This window comes from Rissa tridactyla, chromosome 1 (genome assembly GCF_028500815.1).
Source record: "Rissa tridactyla isolate bRisTri1 chromosome 1, bRisTri1.patW.cur.20221130, whole genome shotgun sequence".
In the NCBI taxonomy this organism is placed as follows: Eukaryota; Metazoa; Chordata; class Aves; order Charadriiformes; family Laridae; genus Rissa; species Rissa tridactyla.
The window spans coordinates 60,579,481-60,599,675 of NC_071466.1; the positions used below are offsets into that span (position 1 = coordinate 60,579,481).

Below are 20,195 nucleotides of genomic sequence, written 5' to 3' on the forward strand. Positions count from 1 at the left end.
AATTTTACAGATTTGGGGGGTTTTGAGAGTATTTTTATTGTGGATTGTTACCCTGCCAATGAGACTTCCAAGAATCAGACCCTATTTTTTGTAATTTTGTCAAATTTGACATTCATCAGTTTGATTCAAATGGTTATCTAGCCTGCAGAGGATTTCTTGTGAACGTCAGAATATGTCCTGCTCCTCCAGATGTGTGGAATAAGCTGAAAGGAACATCAGCACCCCAGAGCTATAGAAATCACCTTGACAGAAAAAAAAGGTCTCTCAAGAATCCAGAGAAAGTGCTTGTTCCGTTGTGTTGGCAAGGAAGGATTGGTTTCGGGGCTTCAGGGCTCAGGCACATTCAAGCATGAGTCACAGTAACCACAAGCAAGGGTCACTGGTTTGTAACTCTCTTGGTGATTGTTGTCTGCAGTTTTTTTCCTACAAAAAGCAGCTCCATAAAAGCAGATGAAAACCTACCGTGTTTGCAATTTGCAGAGATTCCCAACTGAGAAAGCCTACTTCATTGCTAAAGAAGCAGCGACCACAGAACGAACATACCTGAAGGACCTTGAAGTCATCACATCGGTATGTTTACTTGAGCATTACTCATGAAACATGTGAAGCTCTAGTCAGCAGTAGTATTTCATCTGCTCCATTTAACATCTTAGCCGTCCCATGCTACTTTTATATTCTGCACTGTAGGTATTCTCTGCAGCGCGCAGGAGTACAGCTCTAGGGAGGAAATAACACAAAAAGCAGAAAGTCGAGATTTGCGCTGTGGTTAGTAACATGCACTACGAAACTGTATCAGGTTGGGGAACTTGGGACACACTTCAGTTATTTTTTCTTGCTCTCATACTTTGTGGTTGTAATTACTAAAAATGCCTGTGGGTTTTCAATGACTTCTCTTAAAACTGAAGTAGCTCCCTAGGGGGACATATAAATGTTTTCTCCTGGATTAAATACCCTCCATTTAACATGAAATATTGTGGAGTACCTATTTGAATGCTTCTGATTTTTCAGTAAGTGAAACTGACTGTTAAACGAGTCATTAATCTGTAGCATCTCATCAGAGCATGATTGTTAACACCGAGGCAAATACGTGCCGCCTTTGCACACACACCAACAGTCTTGTTTAACTTCCAAGAGTAATGTGCGCAAGATTTGGCCTTAAATAACAATTGTCTCTAAAAGCACACTGGATCCAAAACTTCTCATGGTATTTCAGTCGGGCTGCCAAGCTCTAGGCCTCCCCACTCTTTAATCGTGTGAAGCTCTGTGAGGTGCATTGCCACCTCCTGCATTGAGGGTTGTGGTAAGGAAGACACGCTGCACGGAAGAGTCTGTTGGCACCAGCTGGGAACCAGGGAGAGACACCTTCTCCCCAGCTTCTCGTCTGTTCCAGAAGCCCACGTGGCAGATGCAGCTGATCTGATGCCAACTTAGGCATAGCCAGTGTAGGCTGGAGCAGCATGGTTGTTACAGGCAGCAAGATAGCTGTGTCTCCACTGCCTACTTACCCTGGCTTTCTGGGAAGCCAGGCCAACGAGGGAAAGGGCCAGGTTTTGTGGGACAGTGGTCATCGCTGCAGCCTCGACAGCAGATAGGCTGTTTTCATCTTCTGTTTCACCCAGTGGCTGCAGAAACAGAAAGTTTTAGCTCTTCAGAGCTAAACCCCATTTCCCACCCTGGCCTTTATTCTTATGGTAGGCGAATTTGAATTTGCTGTGTCACCAAGAGGCATATACCTGTCTCTGAGCTAATCATCAGGCCCGTCAGCTATGCCCCACAGATGTCTGGCCCAGGAGGCCACTGAGAGTGAACAAGTAGCCAGCATCATTGGAAAAGGCAGAAGGAACGAGTGTTGTGCATGAATTTTGAGGCTTGGTACGTGTGCAGTTCTTCAACCTTAGCTCTGCTCAGTGCAGAGATAAAGCAGGGGAGAGGGAGGCTTGGGAGGGGTCTCTCTTTATCCCAGGTCTGGATCAGCTCCAGGTGATGTGGTGTCAATAAAGACTGTGGTCCCAACAGCCTTCTAGGCATTGCAGGAACCCCTCAGGGCAGCGAGGCAGTGGTGTTACCATGTTGAAGATAATAGTCTGTGCCACCTTGGCAAGCCCCCTAGTCCTATGGCTTTACATCACCCATAGGTCTATTAGGGTGAAATAAAGAAAATATGGAGCAAAACTGAGCAGGAGCCTGTTGCAGTCTTAACAGCGTTTGGCACTGAGCCTCCTATTTCTTTCTGCTAGCATCTTCGGAGTGCAAAGTACCATCCTTCTACTTACTCAGTTTGCGAAGTGCACAATATTCTCTGTCTGCGCACAACAACATGGGCTTGAATGCTTGCTGTACCAAATCCTGTCAAAGGGATTTCAGACAGAACTGAGCAAAAGAAGATGGAGAGCATATTTTTTGTTCTTAGTGGAATGTTTGCAAGTGTTGCGAGTATTGCAATACTCTTTCTCTTGCACCTACAGCATTTGCAAGTTCAGTTTGTATTGACCGACCGGTTCGGGCTTGAAAAGAATTTTCAAGATTTGATCAGAGATGGCAAAGGGGAAAGGAGTTGCTTTTTTAACTATGCAGGGCCTGACCGCTGATAAGAGCATCAGTTCAGCATGTAGGAGTGTCAGAGGTTGCCTGGGTTGTACTCCTAGTGCCAGCTAAATAAGGTCCTTACTGGGTTGGGTGTATTTGGGTTAGGTGCATAAAGACAGCAAATGATCGTACCTGGTGCAATCCACCCTCCGATAATTTTGCTTCTTTTTTTCCTTTGTAGTGGTTTCAGAGTGCAGTGAGTAAAGAGGACTGCATGCATGAAACACTGAAAAATCTCATTTTCTCCAACTTCGAACCTTTGCACAAATTTCACACTGGTTTTCTCAAGGAAATTGAACAGAGACTTGCTTTGTGGTAAGATTGTTGTTTGTTATTTAGCTGTGTTATTTCATGCGGTTTAGCATTTTTGCATTCCCTTTTTGCTAACTCTTTATGATAAACTGTAGTGATTCATTTGTGAAAGTCACAGATGTTGGTTATTAACAGACTGGGTATATTGAATCATGCTTTGTTCGTGTTTACTTGACAAATTCTGTTGTTCAGATATCACAGTCAGGTACAGACATATGCAAATGAGATCATAATTCTGCATGAAGCTTTCTCTTGCCAAATGTCAGTGTTTCTATACGGCAGCTCTTCCGAAAAACGTGTTGCAAGCAAGGCTTATCAGTAATAAAGCGGGAGCGGCAAAGGAACAAGTCCTGTTTCTGTCAAACTGGTGGAGGCTGGGGGGGATTTCAGAGGCCAGCTTCCCGTTCTGCAGCACCGCAGCTTTGGCACTCTCAGGGTCAACAGTGCACTCTACAAATTGTCAGAGTTTTGGAAGAAGACACTGGGCTTAAAAGTTATCTATTCTTAGCATAATAGTAGCAGTAAAACATGGCATTTTTTTGAAATAGCTATGAAGTGAGTAATTCTTCCCTGGCAGGACTCTTAACTCGGTTCATTTGACCACTGATAGCTGAGCAAAGGCAGCACACAGAAGCCCTCTCCGTCCTCTGATTAGACCTGTCTGGACTAGATTGTCTTCCTCTGTGTAGCCATTTTTTGGTAGTTTATCTTCGGCGCTGGGAGCCCGGCTTTTCTTTCTCGTTTAGAAAAGTGACAACGGAAAATCACGTGAAAGCAGAGCAGGCAGACCTGATGAGTGCTAATCAGTTTAATGCCTCTTTAACTAATGAATCAAAACAAAAGCAAAACGCAGTCTTAGAGCGTGTGAGTTTAGCTGTGGCGATGTGATGGGCGAGGTCATTGAATGAGAGCACAACGCATTGCGGACCAGTGCTATCCCAACCCTCCCTGCAGAATTCCAAAATTAGCGGGTGTTTTCTGGGGAGAAGGGAATATGATGCAGCCTCGTAGAGCTGACATCCTCACCCAGGAGTCTGTGGCTGATGGTTGACGTAAGGTTACTCCTAAAGTAATGTGCTGCACAGCAACTCTGCCTGTATCTCCCTTTTTTTCATTGGGCTGCTGCTGTTTTAATCCAGTCAAGGTTCTTACTGCTGTTAATTGCTTTCCAGTAAGGAACACTTATTGCAGGTACTCCAAGAAGGCTCTTTCAAATGCTGTAAAATAGTGATTGTCTCTTCAAACAAGAAGACAAGGGAACTGTTCAAGAAGGACAGGGAACTGCTGGAGAGGGTGCAGCAAAGGGCTACCAAGATGATTAGGGGATTGAAACACCTCTCTCATGAGGAAAGGCTGAGGGACTTGGGTCTCTTCAGTCTGGAAAAAAGACAGCTGAGGTGGGACCTTATCAACACTTATAAATACGTAAAGGGTGGGTGTCAGGAGGATGGGGCCAGGCTCTTGTTAGTGGTGCCCTGCGACAGGACAAGAGGTAACAGGCACAAACTCGAGCATAGGAAGTTCCACCTAAACATGAGGAGGAACTTCTTTACTTTGAGGGTGGCAGAGCACTGGAAGAGCACCCAGAGCACCCAGCCTCACAGGCTGCCCAGAGAGGTGGTGGAGTCTCCGTCTCTGGAGACATTCAAAACCCGCCTGGACACATTCCTGTGCAGCCTGCTCTAGGTGACCCTGCTCTGGCAGGGGGGTTGGACTAGATGATCTCCAGAGGTCCCTTCCAACCCTATGGTTCTATGATTCTATGGTTCTATGAAACATTGTGTAGGATTAACAGTAGTTGGGGTTAATCCCCAACTAGTTGGTGTTCAGGGTGCATGGTGAGAAAAGGAAAAATTATACAGTTAGTAAAGGGCCAAGTTCTGCTCTCTGCCAGACCAGTCTAATGTGGTGAGCTTGCTGGGTACTGATTCCTGGGGCCCATGTTGAAATAGAGATTCCCCCTGTGTCCTTCTGATTGCTGGTGGCATTACAGGTGAGTGCCAACCTCCTGTTCAGGCATGATGCTTTTTCAAAAAATTGGATGATGCTGCAATTACAGCCTGCTGTGGAAATGTGGCACTGTAGTAAGTGGGGAGGGGGGTATGTTGAAAGAAAGAAAGAATATTTAGGCTTTTAGACTTTCCATGGGTTTATTTTGTTTCTCCTTTTCAGTTAGCTTCTTTTAGAGCTGAGTAAACCTTTTGTTTTCCAGCTTTTCTTTGTGTCCTAAGGCTATGGTTTCACAGAGCAGTAAATCCCAGTTTAAGGCTCCTAATAAGCATATTTAAACTGCAGTTACCTGATGATAGAAAGTGCTGATCTGCTATGAGGTTACTTTGCAATCCAAATTTGTTCAAAAATATTCTGCTGAGGTAACTTTGTCCCAGCTGGGCACCTCGTTCTGACTTTGTCAGCTCAGCTATCGCATGTCCTTCCACAGTTAGTGTAAAGCCACTGGGAATTCTTTGTTGGAGGCTCCAATTCCCTTGACAGAAAAGCAGTCACGTTCCCGGCCCTGGTCTGCATACAATTTGCAACCAACAGCATGGGTTTACCTAATGTAATACCATTGTAGACGGTGTTTGTTTTTAAAGTTCCGTGCCTTAGGAAGAGAAGTAATTTTCTGGCAGGTGCTATTTTGGAGGTGTTGGTGTTTTTATATAATGCTACAGATGCCGAGATAAGCTGCAAGCAATAAACTCTATCCTATAGAGATTACCGCTTAATTAAACGTCGAGTGACAAAAATAAAACAGCCCCTCAGCATGTAGAAGAAGCAGCTGGTGGCAACGTGGTAGGGAATTTCTTCAGCAGTGTGGTCAAGGTCACTTAGCTCAGTGTCCGTGCTGCCATGATTGTAGCTCTGCCTTTGGCCCCGGGCGGTTTTAAGCCAGCGGGCTTGGGCTGTGTTCCCCACCGCGGTGCAGAGCACTGCCCAGCCCCTACATCAGCTGCCTGATGGGCACCTCGCGGGCACGGCTGAGCTGGTGGCACTGCTGCGGGCAGGTCTGGGCAGGATTCGAGCCAACTCGCTTAAATCTGACTCTTCCGCGTCAGCTCTTCTAAATTTCCAGGCAGGTGGAGGGGCGAGGAAGGCGGGACATATGTCCTGAGACACAAGCGCTCTCTGCATTCATCAGAGGGTGGCGTGTCCTATGAAAAAAGGGCTTTTGAATGTAAGGGTTGTGGACTTTATCAAGCTACTGGAAGCCCCTAGCTACCCAGGTGTGTTGCGGGAGCTTGTCTGAGAGGAAGAGCCTCCCGTAACCAGTCATCTGTGTTCCCCTAGTGAGTTGCATGCTGGGTTTTATCAACTTAAAGTGCAGTTCAGCCTGCTCACTCTGCCGAGACACCGGTGTGTTTGTCTAAGGTTTGTTTCAAACCCTTGTGCCATGTGTTGGAAGCTCTTGTGGGAGACCATTCCGTGGCCTCTTCAGACTTGGATCGCGTTGAAGCTGATGCTCTGCAGAAGAGCTGTGAGGAGAGCAAGGCCAGGGGAGGATCATGCATAACAATTGTTAGATGGCTCTATGCTTTTATTTGTTAAAACATCTATAAGGTTTTAGTATTTGGCTCAAAGAAGCTCAGGTTGTGCACGTTATTAAAAGCATTTCTGGCTTGCTCGAAGGCTTCTGAACTGTTTGAATCTGACGTTGGAGGCAGGCTGTTTGCTACTGAACATCTTAAGGGCTGGTATCCTTTTGACCCAGGTATAGATTCTGGCAGATCTGATTCATTTCTTTACACAATTTACCCATTTTTCTCTTTAGTACTGCATTTCCTAAGAGCAGCACATCTCAGTGTCTAGCGTGTAGTGAGAAAGTTTTTAACAAGACGTGAACTGATGCTGACACCAATAGCCAACTGCAGAATATAGGCAGTTGTTGCGTTTTTCACAGCCAGAGTTTCTTTCTGGCCATGAAACTGAGCAGATTCCTGTTGGCTTTATTGCATAGCATCCCGAGATCGGTCATCCCATGCTCTGGGCGATGTTGTCTGCCCTGCCTGTGCTGTTGCAGAGGCAGTGAAACAGTCTGTGAATCCCCTCAGTTGCCCAAACTGTGCTGAGCCCTCTGTTCACGAGGCTGACCATGTTCCTGGCACCAAGTGAAAACGCCCTGCTAGAGGCCCTGTGGTTTGAGGAGATGAAAGATGACCTTTGGTGGATGCGGGCAGGCAGGCATGGGGCTCTGCCCTCTCGCGCAGCAGGGGAGAAGGAGAAGGAGAAGGAGGGAAAAAGATCAGAAAGCTGCCCGAGGTGGCAGAGAGAACAGTGCACATCAGGTTGTCCTGTTAGCAAGTGCCAGGAGAGCTGTGTCCGGCATCCAGGTCCTGGTGCTGGCCACTAGGACTCATCCAGGTTGCTCCTCAGCAAGGCTATGGCTGCAAGGCCAGGAGTTCCCTACACTTCTTGCTGGGAGGGAACACGGGAGGCATATCTCAGTGATTTAAAGCTGGCTCCTCTTTCCCAGGGCCTGAGAGATTTTATGGCAAGGAGGAAGAGGTGTGGGCGGTGCAGGCAGAGGATGACATGCTCCACTAACATCTGGCCAATTGAATCTGAGAAGTCAGTTAGGTTTTGCTCCTTCATTCAATCTAAGCTGTTTAATACGCTATTCATTTGGGCCACAAGCACCATTTTCTGGCCAAAAAAATTTAGCTCATCTTCCCACACCCCTTTATATGTTTGTATTACAAGTTTTCAAACTGGTTTCTGTAAATTCTGACAGAAGGTGGCAAATGGAGAACCATAAATTTTCCCCCTTGGTAATGCCAGGGCAAGCTGGTATAGCCATGTCTGCCCTAGGAAGCCCTGTCAGGTAACGTAAATCTGCATTTTGGGCCTTATCCGTGTGCTAGGAAGAAAAAGCGTTACGTACTTTCCAGAAATCCAGACAGACTCATCTTCTTTCAGGGAAGCCAGTAATTTGACTCCCAGTTCACAGGCACTTCTGAGGAAAGCTGCTACTCAGTACTACCAGATGCGGCTCAGAAATGTTCGGCTGGTAATTTGAAAAAAAAAAAAAAAAACAGCTCTCGGATCTTAGCATATGAAAGGAGAAGGCTCAATCAGGATTCATGAAAGACGGTTTGAAAACCTGTAATAAGAAGCACTCAGGGAAGTGCAGGAAGATGAGCTAAGTGTTGATTTATTAACCATTTTTTGTTTGGGAAGTAGTACTTGCGGTCCGGAAGAACAGCCTAATAAACAGTTTATATAAACAAGGCAGCAATCCTTATCTGCCTTCTCAAACGCAGAAGCGCTGACGATTCAGCTGGTTCTGCGTGCCTCGTGAAGAGGGATGAAGAGGGCGGTTTCGAAAGTGTCTTTGTCCTATGTACAGAAATGAAGTATGTATTGTAATATAAACCTCAGGGTCACGCCGTGTGGATTCCTGAGACCAAGACATTAAGAGGGGCTTGGTGCCAGTGCATTGTGCTTCCTTTTGAGAGTTCAGTTTGCGTTGCTGAAGTCACTTTTGGGTACTTCTGGGGATTAGAGCCGTGCTACGCCCAAATGAATTTGAAATGGTGGGAGAGAAATAGCTTGTCCAGGATCCATTAGTCTCACCTCGAGCCACGTTACATTCATCTCTGCGTCTCTCCCAGGAGGGATGCGCCCAGGATCGCCTCTGAGGAGGTGCTACGCCAAGGTATGAAACGTTGTGTTTGCAGTATATTTCCAGGCGATGGTGTTACTTGCTCTGATCTCTTACTGTTTAAAAGCGTGACTGACGCATGCTTGCTGTAGATTGGGTTTCTCTCACAACAGGGATAGCCAGACCAAAGTCTTTAAATGCGTGCGCACTCCCCAAAGGCTTGGTGGGACTCTGGGAAGCTCTGGTGGCTTCAGCAGTACTTTTCTTAGGCTAGAGCAGCATTTCGTGCACCGCTTACTACTGAAAGGACAGCTGCAGCGCTGGCTGGAATGGGCAGGGCAGTGTGTAATAGCAGGGTGTGAGCAAGGAAAAGGGTGTTTTGCTTTTATCGACTCTTCTTTTCCAGTTACAAAATGTTCCTCTTATTTAAAAGGCAGTTGTAATGGGGAATGTTTAAGGTATTTCTTAATATCAGAACTTCAGTTAATACTACTCTTAAAACATCAAAAGTGTCTTAAGTGCTCAAAGACAAGCATAGTATCCGGGAGGGAGATGCTGTTCCTGAGCATGTAGCAGAAGCTCATACACTGCAAATATAATTTGCTGCAATTGAAGGGCTGCAATGGAAGTTTTTATGTTGACCTGGAAAAAAAAGGAAAGTCTCCCTTGAGAAATCTTTCCCTCCTTTGCCTTCCCACCTTCCCCATCAAATTTTTGTTCCTTCTACTAGCATTCCTGGATGATTGAGGGATAGTATGGGCTGACTTGAGATTTCTTTTCATTCATTTTTCAATGATGTTACACTGAGAAGTTTACGTAATTTTAAAACCTGACATAGCTGCTTGCGTAGTCCCTGGAAGTCAAGCTGGGGGCCATTTTTAGTAATACATAAGGTAGTGTCTGGTTTTCTTATCAGCTATAAAAGTTGGTCTCCTCGTCTTTGCTTGCAACTGTACACTTGCGTTACGGTAAAAAGGAAGGGACTATTTGGAGAAAAATTGAAAATGAGCTGTTTATAGAATAATATCTCCACTATTCAGCATGACTTTCAGTGGCTTTAGACCTTGCCAGACAATGCCAGTGGAGTGAGGGCACATTATGTGTGGGGAAAGCAGCTCCTACATCTTTTGTGGAGCTGAGGGTCATAAATCAGCTCCTGATGAAAATTTGTAAGAACCTGGTCCCTGAACTCTGTCCCTTGTCACTAGCAGATAGATACCATGTTCAAACAGTGACCCGTGAAAACAAGGAGTAAGAAGAACAACTTAGCCATCTATGCACAACAAACGAGCGGCTTCTTCCCCCCCCAGGAGGCCGAGTGTTGTTATTCAAAACACACACCACAGGGAGAGCTCTCTTCTCCGCTGCTGTGCTTTGGGCTGCTGAAGCAGTAAGACACCATCCGATGGGTCGGGTGTTTGGTTTTTATTTTCATATTCGCTGTGTTTGGATGCTCTTTTCTTGGCGTTTCTTTTTGTTTACTTGGGATTTGCATGTTGAGGAGCTGAGGAAGAGGAGAGCATAGCTTAGGGGTTACTGTGGAGTCCAGGCAGAGAGCTGGGTGGAGGATGGGTTTTAGGAGGCACATGTGAGGCCATCATGTTCCCCTATGCCCGGCTTCAGCTTTCCCTGTCCCTCTGCTCCGCATCCCAGCCTACATGTGTGCACCATTCCCGGTGGGAAAATCACCTCTGTTGCAAGAGGCCGCATTTACGTGGAAATAAATAACCAAAGCAGGGAGAATGGCTGGAACAAGGAGCAGTACCCGGTCATTTCTGGATTTTCTTAGGGTTTTATTTCTTCCAGCAGTACACATCTGCTTGTGGCATGGGTTATCTCTGCTGGCCTGGGTTGAGGGCTCTGGTACGATTCAGCTCTTTACTGTTCAGCCAGCAGCTGCAGAGGGGCTGTTGCTTTTGGGGAACCCCCTTCTCGCCTTCTTTGTCTCTCTGCCAAGATGCAGAGTAAGATTTGAAAGCCCTCAAAGCGTTTAAAAAAAAAAAAGCCTTGGATGAGTCCCTGGCCAAAGCCAATGAAGGGGAACGTTCCTGATGCTTTTGTGTGACTGATGTGACGAGACGCTGTGCAAGCGTCTGTGCTGAAGAGGGGCAAAGGGGTCAGCGTTTAGGAAATAAGGACCTGACTGTACAATGAACAACTGCACTAAATATTAGTTGAAGTTCACAAAGTCAGTGGAAGCACTCACCATGACTTTGGTAGGCTTGGGGTCAGCCTTCGAGTAGCTAGCTAGTAGATGAGAAGTTTGCAACGAGTATTCCAGCCAGCCTTCAGATCAGAAAGCAATTTCTATTTAGAAATAGCAGTCTGTAATGATGTACTTACTTAATATTTGTCTTGGCAGTAAATCAGAAAGGTACCAAACCACTGAAGTCCATTAGATTAAATCAAATGTAGAGACATAAAAAAGGGTCCAGGCAATGCCAGAGAGTTAAGAGAGTAAGTCATAAAGCAGGAATTCTTCTAGAGATAATTAGCGAATACTGTGTCGTTACCGGCAGCAGCACAAATTCATCTGGCTTTGGCGTTTCTGGGGTAGTGAGCCGTTTGAGAGGGGATGCTGCGCGCCGGCTGCGTGGGTAAAGGGACACTCTCCCTTGCTTCCTGCCAGTGCCCTGCTGCTGCCATGGACTTCAAACGGTTGTGGTTTTCAGTCGGGGGCGCTTGATATGCAACCGCTTTGAGCAGAGCTTTGGTGGCTGGAAAGTTTTATTTACAACCTCTGAGAGGAAATCTCAGTGGGGAGAGCTGCCAGATGGACAGGACATGGGGAAGGGAAAGGCAGGGAACAGCCTAGGAGGGGAGGTGACTTGACAGGCAGAGGCTTTCCGGAGAGAGAAATTGGACTTTTATCCTCAGGTGCTGTGGAGACTGTAATCTTGTAATGTCCGTACATACCTCTGCTGTTCCTTGCAGTGTAGACCATTTCTTGGACATGGTTTGACTATGGCAGTGTTTATATAATGTAGTACTTCAGCAAAACTGGCGACACTGATTAAAATTACCATTGACACAACCCAACTTCCCACCCTGGTGTAACCTTTGGGTTCAGAAAAAACGTAAAAAATCTTGTTGAGAATTGTATTTTTCTTGCTTGAATAGGCACGTGAGTGCCTGGGAGGCTTAACACAATAGGAAATAATTAAAGACAGCCTAAAAAACTGGATATTGTTCAAAAGAACATGGAGCAATCCCTTGTTTATCAGCTGAGTCTCTTATTGAAGGACAAAATAGGAGATGTTACTGTGTAGTACTCGGAAGCTGAGCCTTCTACATTTCCCATTTAGAAAAGCATGCAGAGAGATTATCCAGCATGAACATAATCATGTTTAACTTTATAAAACACGTCTGTGTTTTGTGCATGTCTGTATGTACATGTCTGAATATTCATCTGTTCATGTAATAATAAGGATTTTTAAAAAAAAAAAAAAATTCTACATTTATTCCTAACAGCAGCTGCATCCTCTATGATTTGGTGAGTGTGGCACCTCTCTAGCTAAATGGCCGGTACTAAGGAATGCAGAGATTTACCACCTGGTTGTCCACTTATTCCTTCACTGCAGACAGAATTGTCTTAAAAGTGTGAACTACAGCAAGTGGGTGAAAAAAAATACATCCATTTAGCAGTAACACAGAACAGAGGTCCTGTTATCCTTGTGCTGACATAGAGCTTGATTATATTTCTGTCCTCTTCCAAGGTGTAGTGCATTTCTTTGGCTGAATTGCAGTTGCTGACACAAGGACTGGGTCTATCTCCCAATACTCAGGTGTGGGAGTTGAACTGAATTTTAAGAATTGAGGACAGCACATAAAAAGCCACAATGCAGGAAACTTGGATGCAGTATTAGAAGTTGGAAAGCAGAGGGGGACTTCCTCCCACACTCCTCCTAGTGATTTTCTTTTGAAAACCTAATTTGATTGGAACAGACCTGTAACAGTTAGGTTCTTATATTCGTGATTTTTCCTCTGGTGTTTTCTAAAAGATGCGTTTACATTCAGTCAGAGTGTGGTATCCCTGCCTGTCTCACACATGGGTTTAGAAGCAGGAATATCTTTTTCATCAGGAGCTGGGTTTCTCCCAAGTGGAGCATCCACCCAAGTGCAGCTGACTGGGTGGGAGGGAGCAGTTCGCGCTTTTAATACCAGAAGTGACACACTGAAAGAAAATTCCTGCCAGTATGTAACACTTACGAGTCAAACCCAGAGGCTGGATGGATTTATTTGGGGTTTTTTTGGTCCCGCTGCCCCTTGCGCAAGCAGAAAGCTTTTCAGAGGAGGAACACCTGCGGGTCCTGTGCTAAGGTGCAATCCCTGTTTCTGAACAGAATTATCCTTCTGCTCTAAGCCCACATATTGTCATGGGATGTTCGATGTCTTCTTTTTTTCTCAAACCATTTCCAGCCTTCTCTGCTGTGTCTAAAAATGCTAGCAATTTTCTTTAAAAGTCTAATCCTTCTTTTAAGTGCCTGCCCTCTTCGTAGTTAGGAGTGCAAGCCAGGCTGGCTGAAAGGTGTTCTGTACCTGGGAATTACATGTCCGTCAGGAAGATTCCTCACATGCTCCCAAGCAAAGGAGCATCGGGGTCGGGATTTTAAAAGAAATGAGCTATTGAGTTTTCTTCCTGTGCTTGTAAGCGATTATGTGGTTTTATTGCATGACTGAAGTGTGTGATATTTCTGTTGCTGACAGGGAAGGCCGCTCTAATGCTCACATTAAAGGAGATTACCAAAGAATCGGAGATGTTATGCTAAAGAACATTCAGAGTATGAAGGTAGGCATGATCCTATAACTATTAAGCTTTGCCGCTGATGAATATTAGCGTGCTTTTCATTTTTATATGATGTTGCCTCTTGTGCTGGTTTGTAATCAAGGCTTATAAAAGTTTCCTTTGATGAAGCACTTGGTGAGCCCTGAGATTTCAGAATTGCAAACTGATTTTGTATTGTCCACCCCCTTTCCTCAGTCTGTTTTCCAAATATAGGAACAACGAACAGAAAAGTTCAGGAACATTTCATTTCCAGTTCTTTTTTCTTTCAAATAAGGCGTCAAAACACCGGAATTTGTATGGCCGAAGAGACTGTTCAGACGCCGACTGTGCCTACTTGTGCGTGCCAATATAAGTGTTAAGGTATTGCAGGAGTAGTGACCATAGCCTGCATATTGATTTGATTTGATTTGGGAAACATATCTGCGCCTTATGGTGCCAAGTTAGATGAAAGCTTTTTGAATAAATGCAAATGGTTGTCTTTGATCCCTTTAAAGCTAAAAGCAAAAATACAAGTACGAAGTGTAAATCTAGGTGTAACGTTCACCAGACTTCGCAGCTGTTCTAAGTCTGGCCAGAGTAGTATTTTTGATGCTCTGTGTTAGTGAACAGAGAGCGCGGAAGGCAGGCACGGGAGCCTGTGGAAACCCTTCGGACTTTTACAGTATGGATGGGTAACACACAGCTTGGCTTATTAATGTAGCTATGCATCCAGGTCAGTGTGTGGCAAACCATGGCACTGCACCTTCCCCATGTGGATCTCAGAGTGCTTTTGAAACTATCCGATAAATTTTTCCTCGGTGATCGCCACTTCGGCATTCTGCAGTTAGTAAATGGAGCGGCCTTGAGTCCTTGGCTGGAGGAAAGAGCAGTTAAATCTTTACAGCTCTCCTGAGACGTTCGTTAGTATTAGGCTTATTTTTCCAAAGGACAGAGAGGGATGAAAAGAGGTTAAGTGATGTCCGAGTGATTATACAGCAAATCAGAAAAAGAGAATGTAGAAGTCTTGATTTGCAGCTGCCACACAGACAGCTCTGTCACCAACAAGGCATCCTTACCATCTCTGCAGTGTACTTAGCAGGAACTGCTTTTTCCCCTCGAGACACAATTCCGAGGCATTGGAAGAAACACAGGGGGAACATTTCTACCTCCACCCCTGCTCTCAAGAAGAATGTGCCTTTTCACTAACAGTTTTTGGAATCTCAGCTTCTGACAGACTCTACTTCTGCTCTTGGTACCTTGCAACATTAAACTGTCTGTCCTTCACTGTCTGCAGGTCCTTCTGCAGCGCTAGTTTAATGGCAGCGTACAGTCCTCACTGTAACTTAGACCTGTCAGTGTGCTTTCACCATCACCATTCTCCCTTTTCCATTAGAGGATTCTGTTCTCTCTGCTTTGAGAACCACCACTGCTGATAAGCCCAGACACACAGAGGAAAGAGGCAAAACCCAATTTGACTTAAAGAACTGCACAGGAAACAAGGAAGTTAGTTAAAACTCCACATATTTGTCATGAGACCTGTTATAAAACCTGAAAACTGACGCTCCTTGTTTAATTAACATAGGAAAGAAGTTAAGAGCGAGTAATTAGCGGGCAGCCTCTGATGTAGCCCAGAGAGTCTGCTGTGTCTTTGCTTGAGTTACAGACTTGTAAAATGAGTATGCAGTGTATGGAGGAAGCGGCTTGGCTGTAGGGAAGGTATATTTCTGGTAAGGAGGTCACAAATCACAGGAGAGGAGGAGGCAATTGGGAACGTGTCAAAAAAGCATGAGCTTGAGAATATGCCAAAATGTCTTCTCAAGTCCACTCAACATACGCATTCAATTTCTTTTTGTTGCTGGTTAATATTCTACTGGGTACTGGGAGATGGGTTTTTTTGCTGCTCAGAGAAGCTCTGTGCATCCTGAAGAGACAGTTTACCTTTTCCAGAACACAAATGAAGCCCCTGTGTTAATTGTTAAAAAAAATACTGCTGAATTTTTTTAAATGGGACTCCTGAATGTCTGCGATACTGAGACCTAAATGAGGTTGCGTATTTCACGCAGACCTCATTCACCTATGCTGGTGCATAACTCCCCTGCTGCCAGTGGGATCATCTTAGGGACTGCACTAAGGAGAAGAGGACATAATCCAAGAATGCAGAACTCTAACATACCCGTTTCTGTCAGACAACTCCTCTATTTTTGTGTTTGTTTGGATTCCCAGAAGATGCAACTTCTCATTAATAATAGGGGAGCAGAAGCTACAAGTCCAGTTGCCTGCGTCTCAGTTGCCCAAAAGCACCTAAGGGAACTGGGGCAACTGAACCCTTCATCCTGCTAGAAAATCCCACTTTATTTCCTGGCTCCCCATTTGCATTGTCTAGCTCTCTCCCTGTTGCACCTACACTTGCATGAGCTATGTTGATGTTATCTCCTTGCCTTTGGATTTCTCAGTGATATGAGAGTTAGTTTTGTTTACTCATGTACTTTTGTTTTACAGGGAATGCAGAGGGGGTGGTGGGGGTACGTACTTCAAATGAGTCATGCCATTTCTCCTTTTCAAGTGAATCTCAGAACCACTGTGTTGCGCAGCGATTTTGTTTGCAAAATCCCAACTGCTGTGCTAGTTGGATTTTTTTTTACTGGAATGGATTCTGGCTTGGTCATGTCTCACAGTGATTGCTAATAGCTCTACCACATGCTCTTTCTTTCTTTGTGCCTATAAGCAACTGACAATTCACCTGTGGAAGCACAATGAGATTTTAATTGAGTTGGAGAATGGGATCAAGAACTCCCGCAAGCTGGAGAACTTCTGCAGGGAGTTTGAGCTACAGAAAGTCTGCTACTTGCCTCTCAATACCTTCCTTCTCAGACCGTTACACAGGCTAATGCACTACAAGCAGATAATGGAGAGGCTTTGCAAACACTACCCTCCAAGCCACATAGACTTCAGGGATTCAAGAGGTAAGTAAGAGGAAAGACACCAGTTCCTAGAGGTGGGGAGTGGCATCCAAATCCACTAGATGTGCATGGCTGGACAAAAAAAAATAATCTTTTTTATAAGCCAACACCGAAGGAGGATTGAGTTGCAAAATCCAGCACTCGGAAGACCAGAAATGGTAGAATTAAGGTTGCTCTTGTATACACATTACACCACAGTCTGGACAAGTACTTGGAAGAGAAAACTGCTGGGGGTTATTAAACACACAGAAATGACATGCAGTTCAAGAAGTGGCTTGAACTGAAAATAGTTGGGGGGTTGGGAGAGAGCACAGGGAACATACCATATGTGCTTGTCTTGTTCCTAGCTTTCCCTAGAGATCTGCTAGGAACACAGAATATTGGCCTGGGTGAACCCTTGGTCTGACCCAGTATGGCGGCTGTTATTATGTCTTTAAGTGTTATTTGTCTTTATTGTGTTATTTTCCAGACATATGGTTTGTTCTATTACCATTTCCGTGGAACCATTCCATTTCAAAGCTAACAACTTTTTTGTTTGTTTGTTTCCAAACGTGAAGAAATTTTCCCCCTGTTGTCTGAACTCACTGCCTGCTATTTCTTTTTGATGATTTGTTTTCCTCTTTTCTTACCCCTGTCCCCCACCCCCATTGTATCAGCGTTCAAGATATCAGTGTTATCTATAGAGTTACCACTCAGCACGGAAGGGCTTGGGCAGAGAGCAATGCTTGGCTCCCAGCTGTAAGGTGTTAGCTGAGTTAGCTGGATAAGTTCCCTTAGATGCCGTGCGATGAGACCCACGGCAGACAACGCACAAAATGCGGAGGTAACTTGACCTGTAGCACTAGGTAATGCCACAGAGGTCTGTGGCACTGAAGTGCTGCGTGACACAGATGTTTGCCTAAGTGTAGCTACAGCCTGAATGATCTCAAGGAATGCAGCGAGTCGTGCCTGCATTTCTTTTAGCCAAGGCGAGATGATGAGGATGAGGTGTCCATTCCCACCTCCCCAGAGAGTGCAGCAGCCATCGAGGTTCGATCCCTGCTCACCTTTTGAAACGGCTACACAGGATTCAGGGGTGAAAATAAGAGAGCAGGAGAAGGACAGCGTGGCTCTGAGGATCTGGGATCAGTCCCTTACTAAGGGATCTCTCATCACTCTGGGATCAGTCCCTTACTAAGGTGTTTACCGTTTTTTGTTAAAGCTCAGAGTGTAAAAGAACAAAAAAAAAGGGAGATCTGGATGTGAATCCCAGCAGAAAGCGCGGGTCTCCCACTAACAGGTGGATGAACTATGTGCTGAGCAACGATGTAAGAAGGAAGAAAGAACCACTGTTACTGTTCCCTGTATTTTTTTAACACAAATGGCTGTAACTGCTCTTCTAGCACTCAGGTCAGTCCGTGTGTTGGGCCCATTCAGAGACTGCCCAGCGGTTCAGGTGTATCGAGGTCGATGCTCACACACATGATGGCACAGGGAGCCAGTCCCTGAGCTGGTCCCCCAGAAAAGATCGAGCGGTGAAGTGATTTTCAGGTTAGATCTCTGAGTTGACTCACTGCATTTGTTGGCACAGCAAAAAGACGAGACACGGGAAGCAGATCGGCAGCTGCTGCCGAGTGGGGACTTCATAGTGCCCCCTTCCTCCTGTATCCCGCCTGATCCTTCTGCACACAGCAAAAATCCCCTTCCACAGTGGAGATTTTCCTTAGGGAAATCACTCCCAGGTGTTCACTCACTCATTGTTGGTAGTGTCTCTGGAGACAAGGAAGTAGAGCCGTGTTGCGACTTAGCGACATGCCGCCCTTTTAGTTGTTCTCATTGCTGGGACTGAGGGCAAACCCCAAGATTACTATGTTGGCCATCTGAAATGATACACTGCCATTTCCTGGTGTTTTCAGGTAGGGGCCTGACCCAGTGTACTGCAGGTAGGGGAGAAAATGCATTTTTTTCAAGCATAAAGAAGATCCTTAGATTAACTGGAGATGTAGGAAACTAAGTCCTTCAGGAGAACCCATTCATTGGTCCTCTGAATTAACTCGAGTATTCCTACAAAGCTCCTGTGGCAAAAATAGAGCAAACTTTTGGTTGAGGAAATAGATCATCTCTTCATTACAACACTCGGCCCTCTCCCCTCCGCTCCATAAGATGATATTCAGAGTTTGTGCGTTTCTCAGTCTGTCTGAGCAGCTTTACACTGTGAAGGAGAAGGGTAACACAAGAAGGGTCATGTTCATGAGCTGGGTGCCACGGACAACAGCTATCTTTCTTTTTGAACATTCTTGTAAATTTTTAATAAGTGTTTTATGGTTTTGTCTATCTAGCTGCTTTGGCTGAGATTTCTGAAATGGTGGCTCAGCTCCATGGCAATATGATAAAGATGGAGAATTTCCAGAAGCTGCATGAACTCAAGAAAGACTTGATAGGCATAGACAATCTGGTGATCCCAGGACGGGTAAGTAGCGGAATTGTGATCAAGGTCTGGTACAATTTCAAAGCATTAGGTATGTTTTAGAAACCTGTTTCATAGGAGCAGCTGTGAAATTGCATTTCCTCATATGAACCTTTTTCTCTCACCAAAAACTATCAAATGTAAACATAATAATACCATAGAAAACAGCAGCCGTTAAAGTGGGAAGAAGCAATCATCTTTATTACCTTTTTTACTGATTTTATTAGGCTTATCTTATGTATAGATTTGGACGGTTGTAGGCAATTCCAAACATCTATTACAACAGAGGCGGTAAAAATGTAATATTTATCACAGCATTCAGAGCTGGAGCAGTTGCACGTTTCCTCATTTCTTGCTGCTCTTAATTTATTTTTTTTTTCAACTCTGGATGCCAGAGTGTAGCAGATTAAAGGAAAGTAAGATATTTGTGCTGGAGGACCTTCAGCCCTTTCACAATGCCTCGCTTTGAAACTCCTGGCCCTGGGGACGAGCAGTCTCTTTAGTCTACATGTAATGTTAGGCAATAATTTTTGAGACAGTGTTGCCTTAAGTAAACGCTTTTAATTGTGTTATAAAAATGCCAACATCTCTTTCTTACTTGTCATGCCTTTTTTTTTAAATGGAGGCTTTTTTCCAGAATAAACAAGCCTTAGTGTAATATTTGTAGCCTTTTGTACTTTTCTAGGTGCACGTATCTCTGCGTGCAAACTTGAGAGTTGTCTGTTGTTGAAGTCATTCCCACCCCGCTCCCCTGACTTTTCTGTGTGATACACAAAAATGGTACTCGCGGCAACCAAAATGCGGGGGAAAATGCGTCACTAGACTGGGAGACAGCTTGGGAAAAAAGATGAGTTTTGCATTGAACTGCAAATACGGCAGCTCTTGAACTTGCCCTGTAGCCCGGCTGCCCAGCCCTGACGCATTCCTGCAGGATGGAGGGACCACGGCTCAGCGAGAGCCACAGCCCGGGGTCTCCTTGCCAGGCCGTGTCCCTCTCCAGTGCCACAGCAGGGTCATGGCAGAGGGGCAGCCTGCTGTGAGCTCTCTAGGGTCTAATTCATTTGAGGATTCAAACATTTAGAAAAAGGGGGTGATGTGCCATTGGGAAGGCAGCACTGAGCAGGGGTATTTCTCGATTTGTGGCTGTCCCCTGCTTCCTCACGTTGCCTCTTCCTTGTCTCCCAAGCATCTGCTCCCAAGCTCATGCCTCCTTCCAGCGATCCACAGGCCGTTCACTTCCTTGGCAAGCCCCTCACACATTTCACAGCCTGCGCATCTCTCTATCGCATGAAATTAAATGCTGTCATCGGGTGCTTCTGCTACCCTTTTCTATTTAAAGACAGAGCAATCTTCCCCTCCTAGGAAGTTCAAGAAAAAGGCAGACGAGGCGCAGAGGTTGTTTGCCTGCCAAGTCAAAAAGCATTGGCCACCACGCTCTGGCACGTGCCCAAGATGTCGCTGCTTTGGCCGCTCTTCTAGCTCCGGCTGAAGTCCCTGCTCCAGCACTGGCCACGCTGGGAGGCACAT

The 20,195-nt window shown here is 45.3% G+C and overlaps 1 protein-coding gene across 6 annotated transcripts in view; it reads left to right on the forward strand.

Annotated features, from left to right (window-relative positions):
• FARP1 (FERM, ARH/RhoGEF and pleckstrin domain protein 1) overlaps positions 1-20,195 on the forward strand; it is a 214,177-nt gene that overhangs the window by 181,341 nt on the left and 12,641 nt on the right. For all 6 annotated transcript variants that reach the window (XM_054218754.1, XM_054218673.1, XM_054218592.1 and 3 more), the window contains 5 exons: positions 481-570; positions 2,768-2,901; positions 13,205-13,286; positions 15,988-16,225; positions 18,541-18,671. In XM_054218754.1, the coding sequence (XP_054074729.1) occupies positions 481-570; positions 2,768-2,901; positions 13,205-13,286; positions 15,988-16,225; positions 18,541-18,671 (675 nt within the window). The remainder of the gene's footprint in view (positions 1-480; positions 571-2,767; positions 2,902-13,204; positions 13,287-15,987; positions 16,226-18,540; positions 18,672-20,195) is intronic.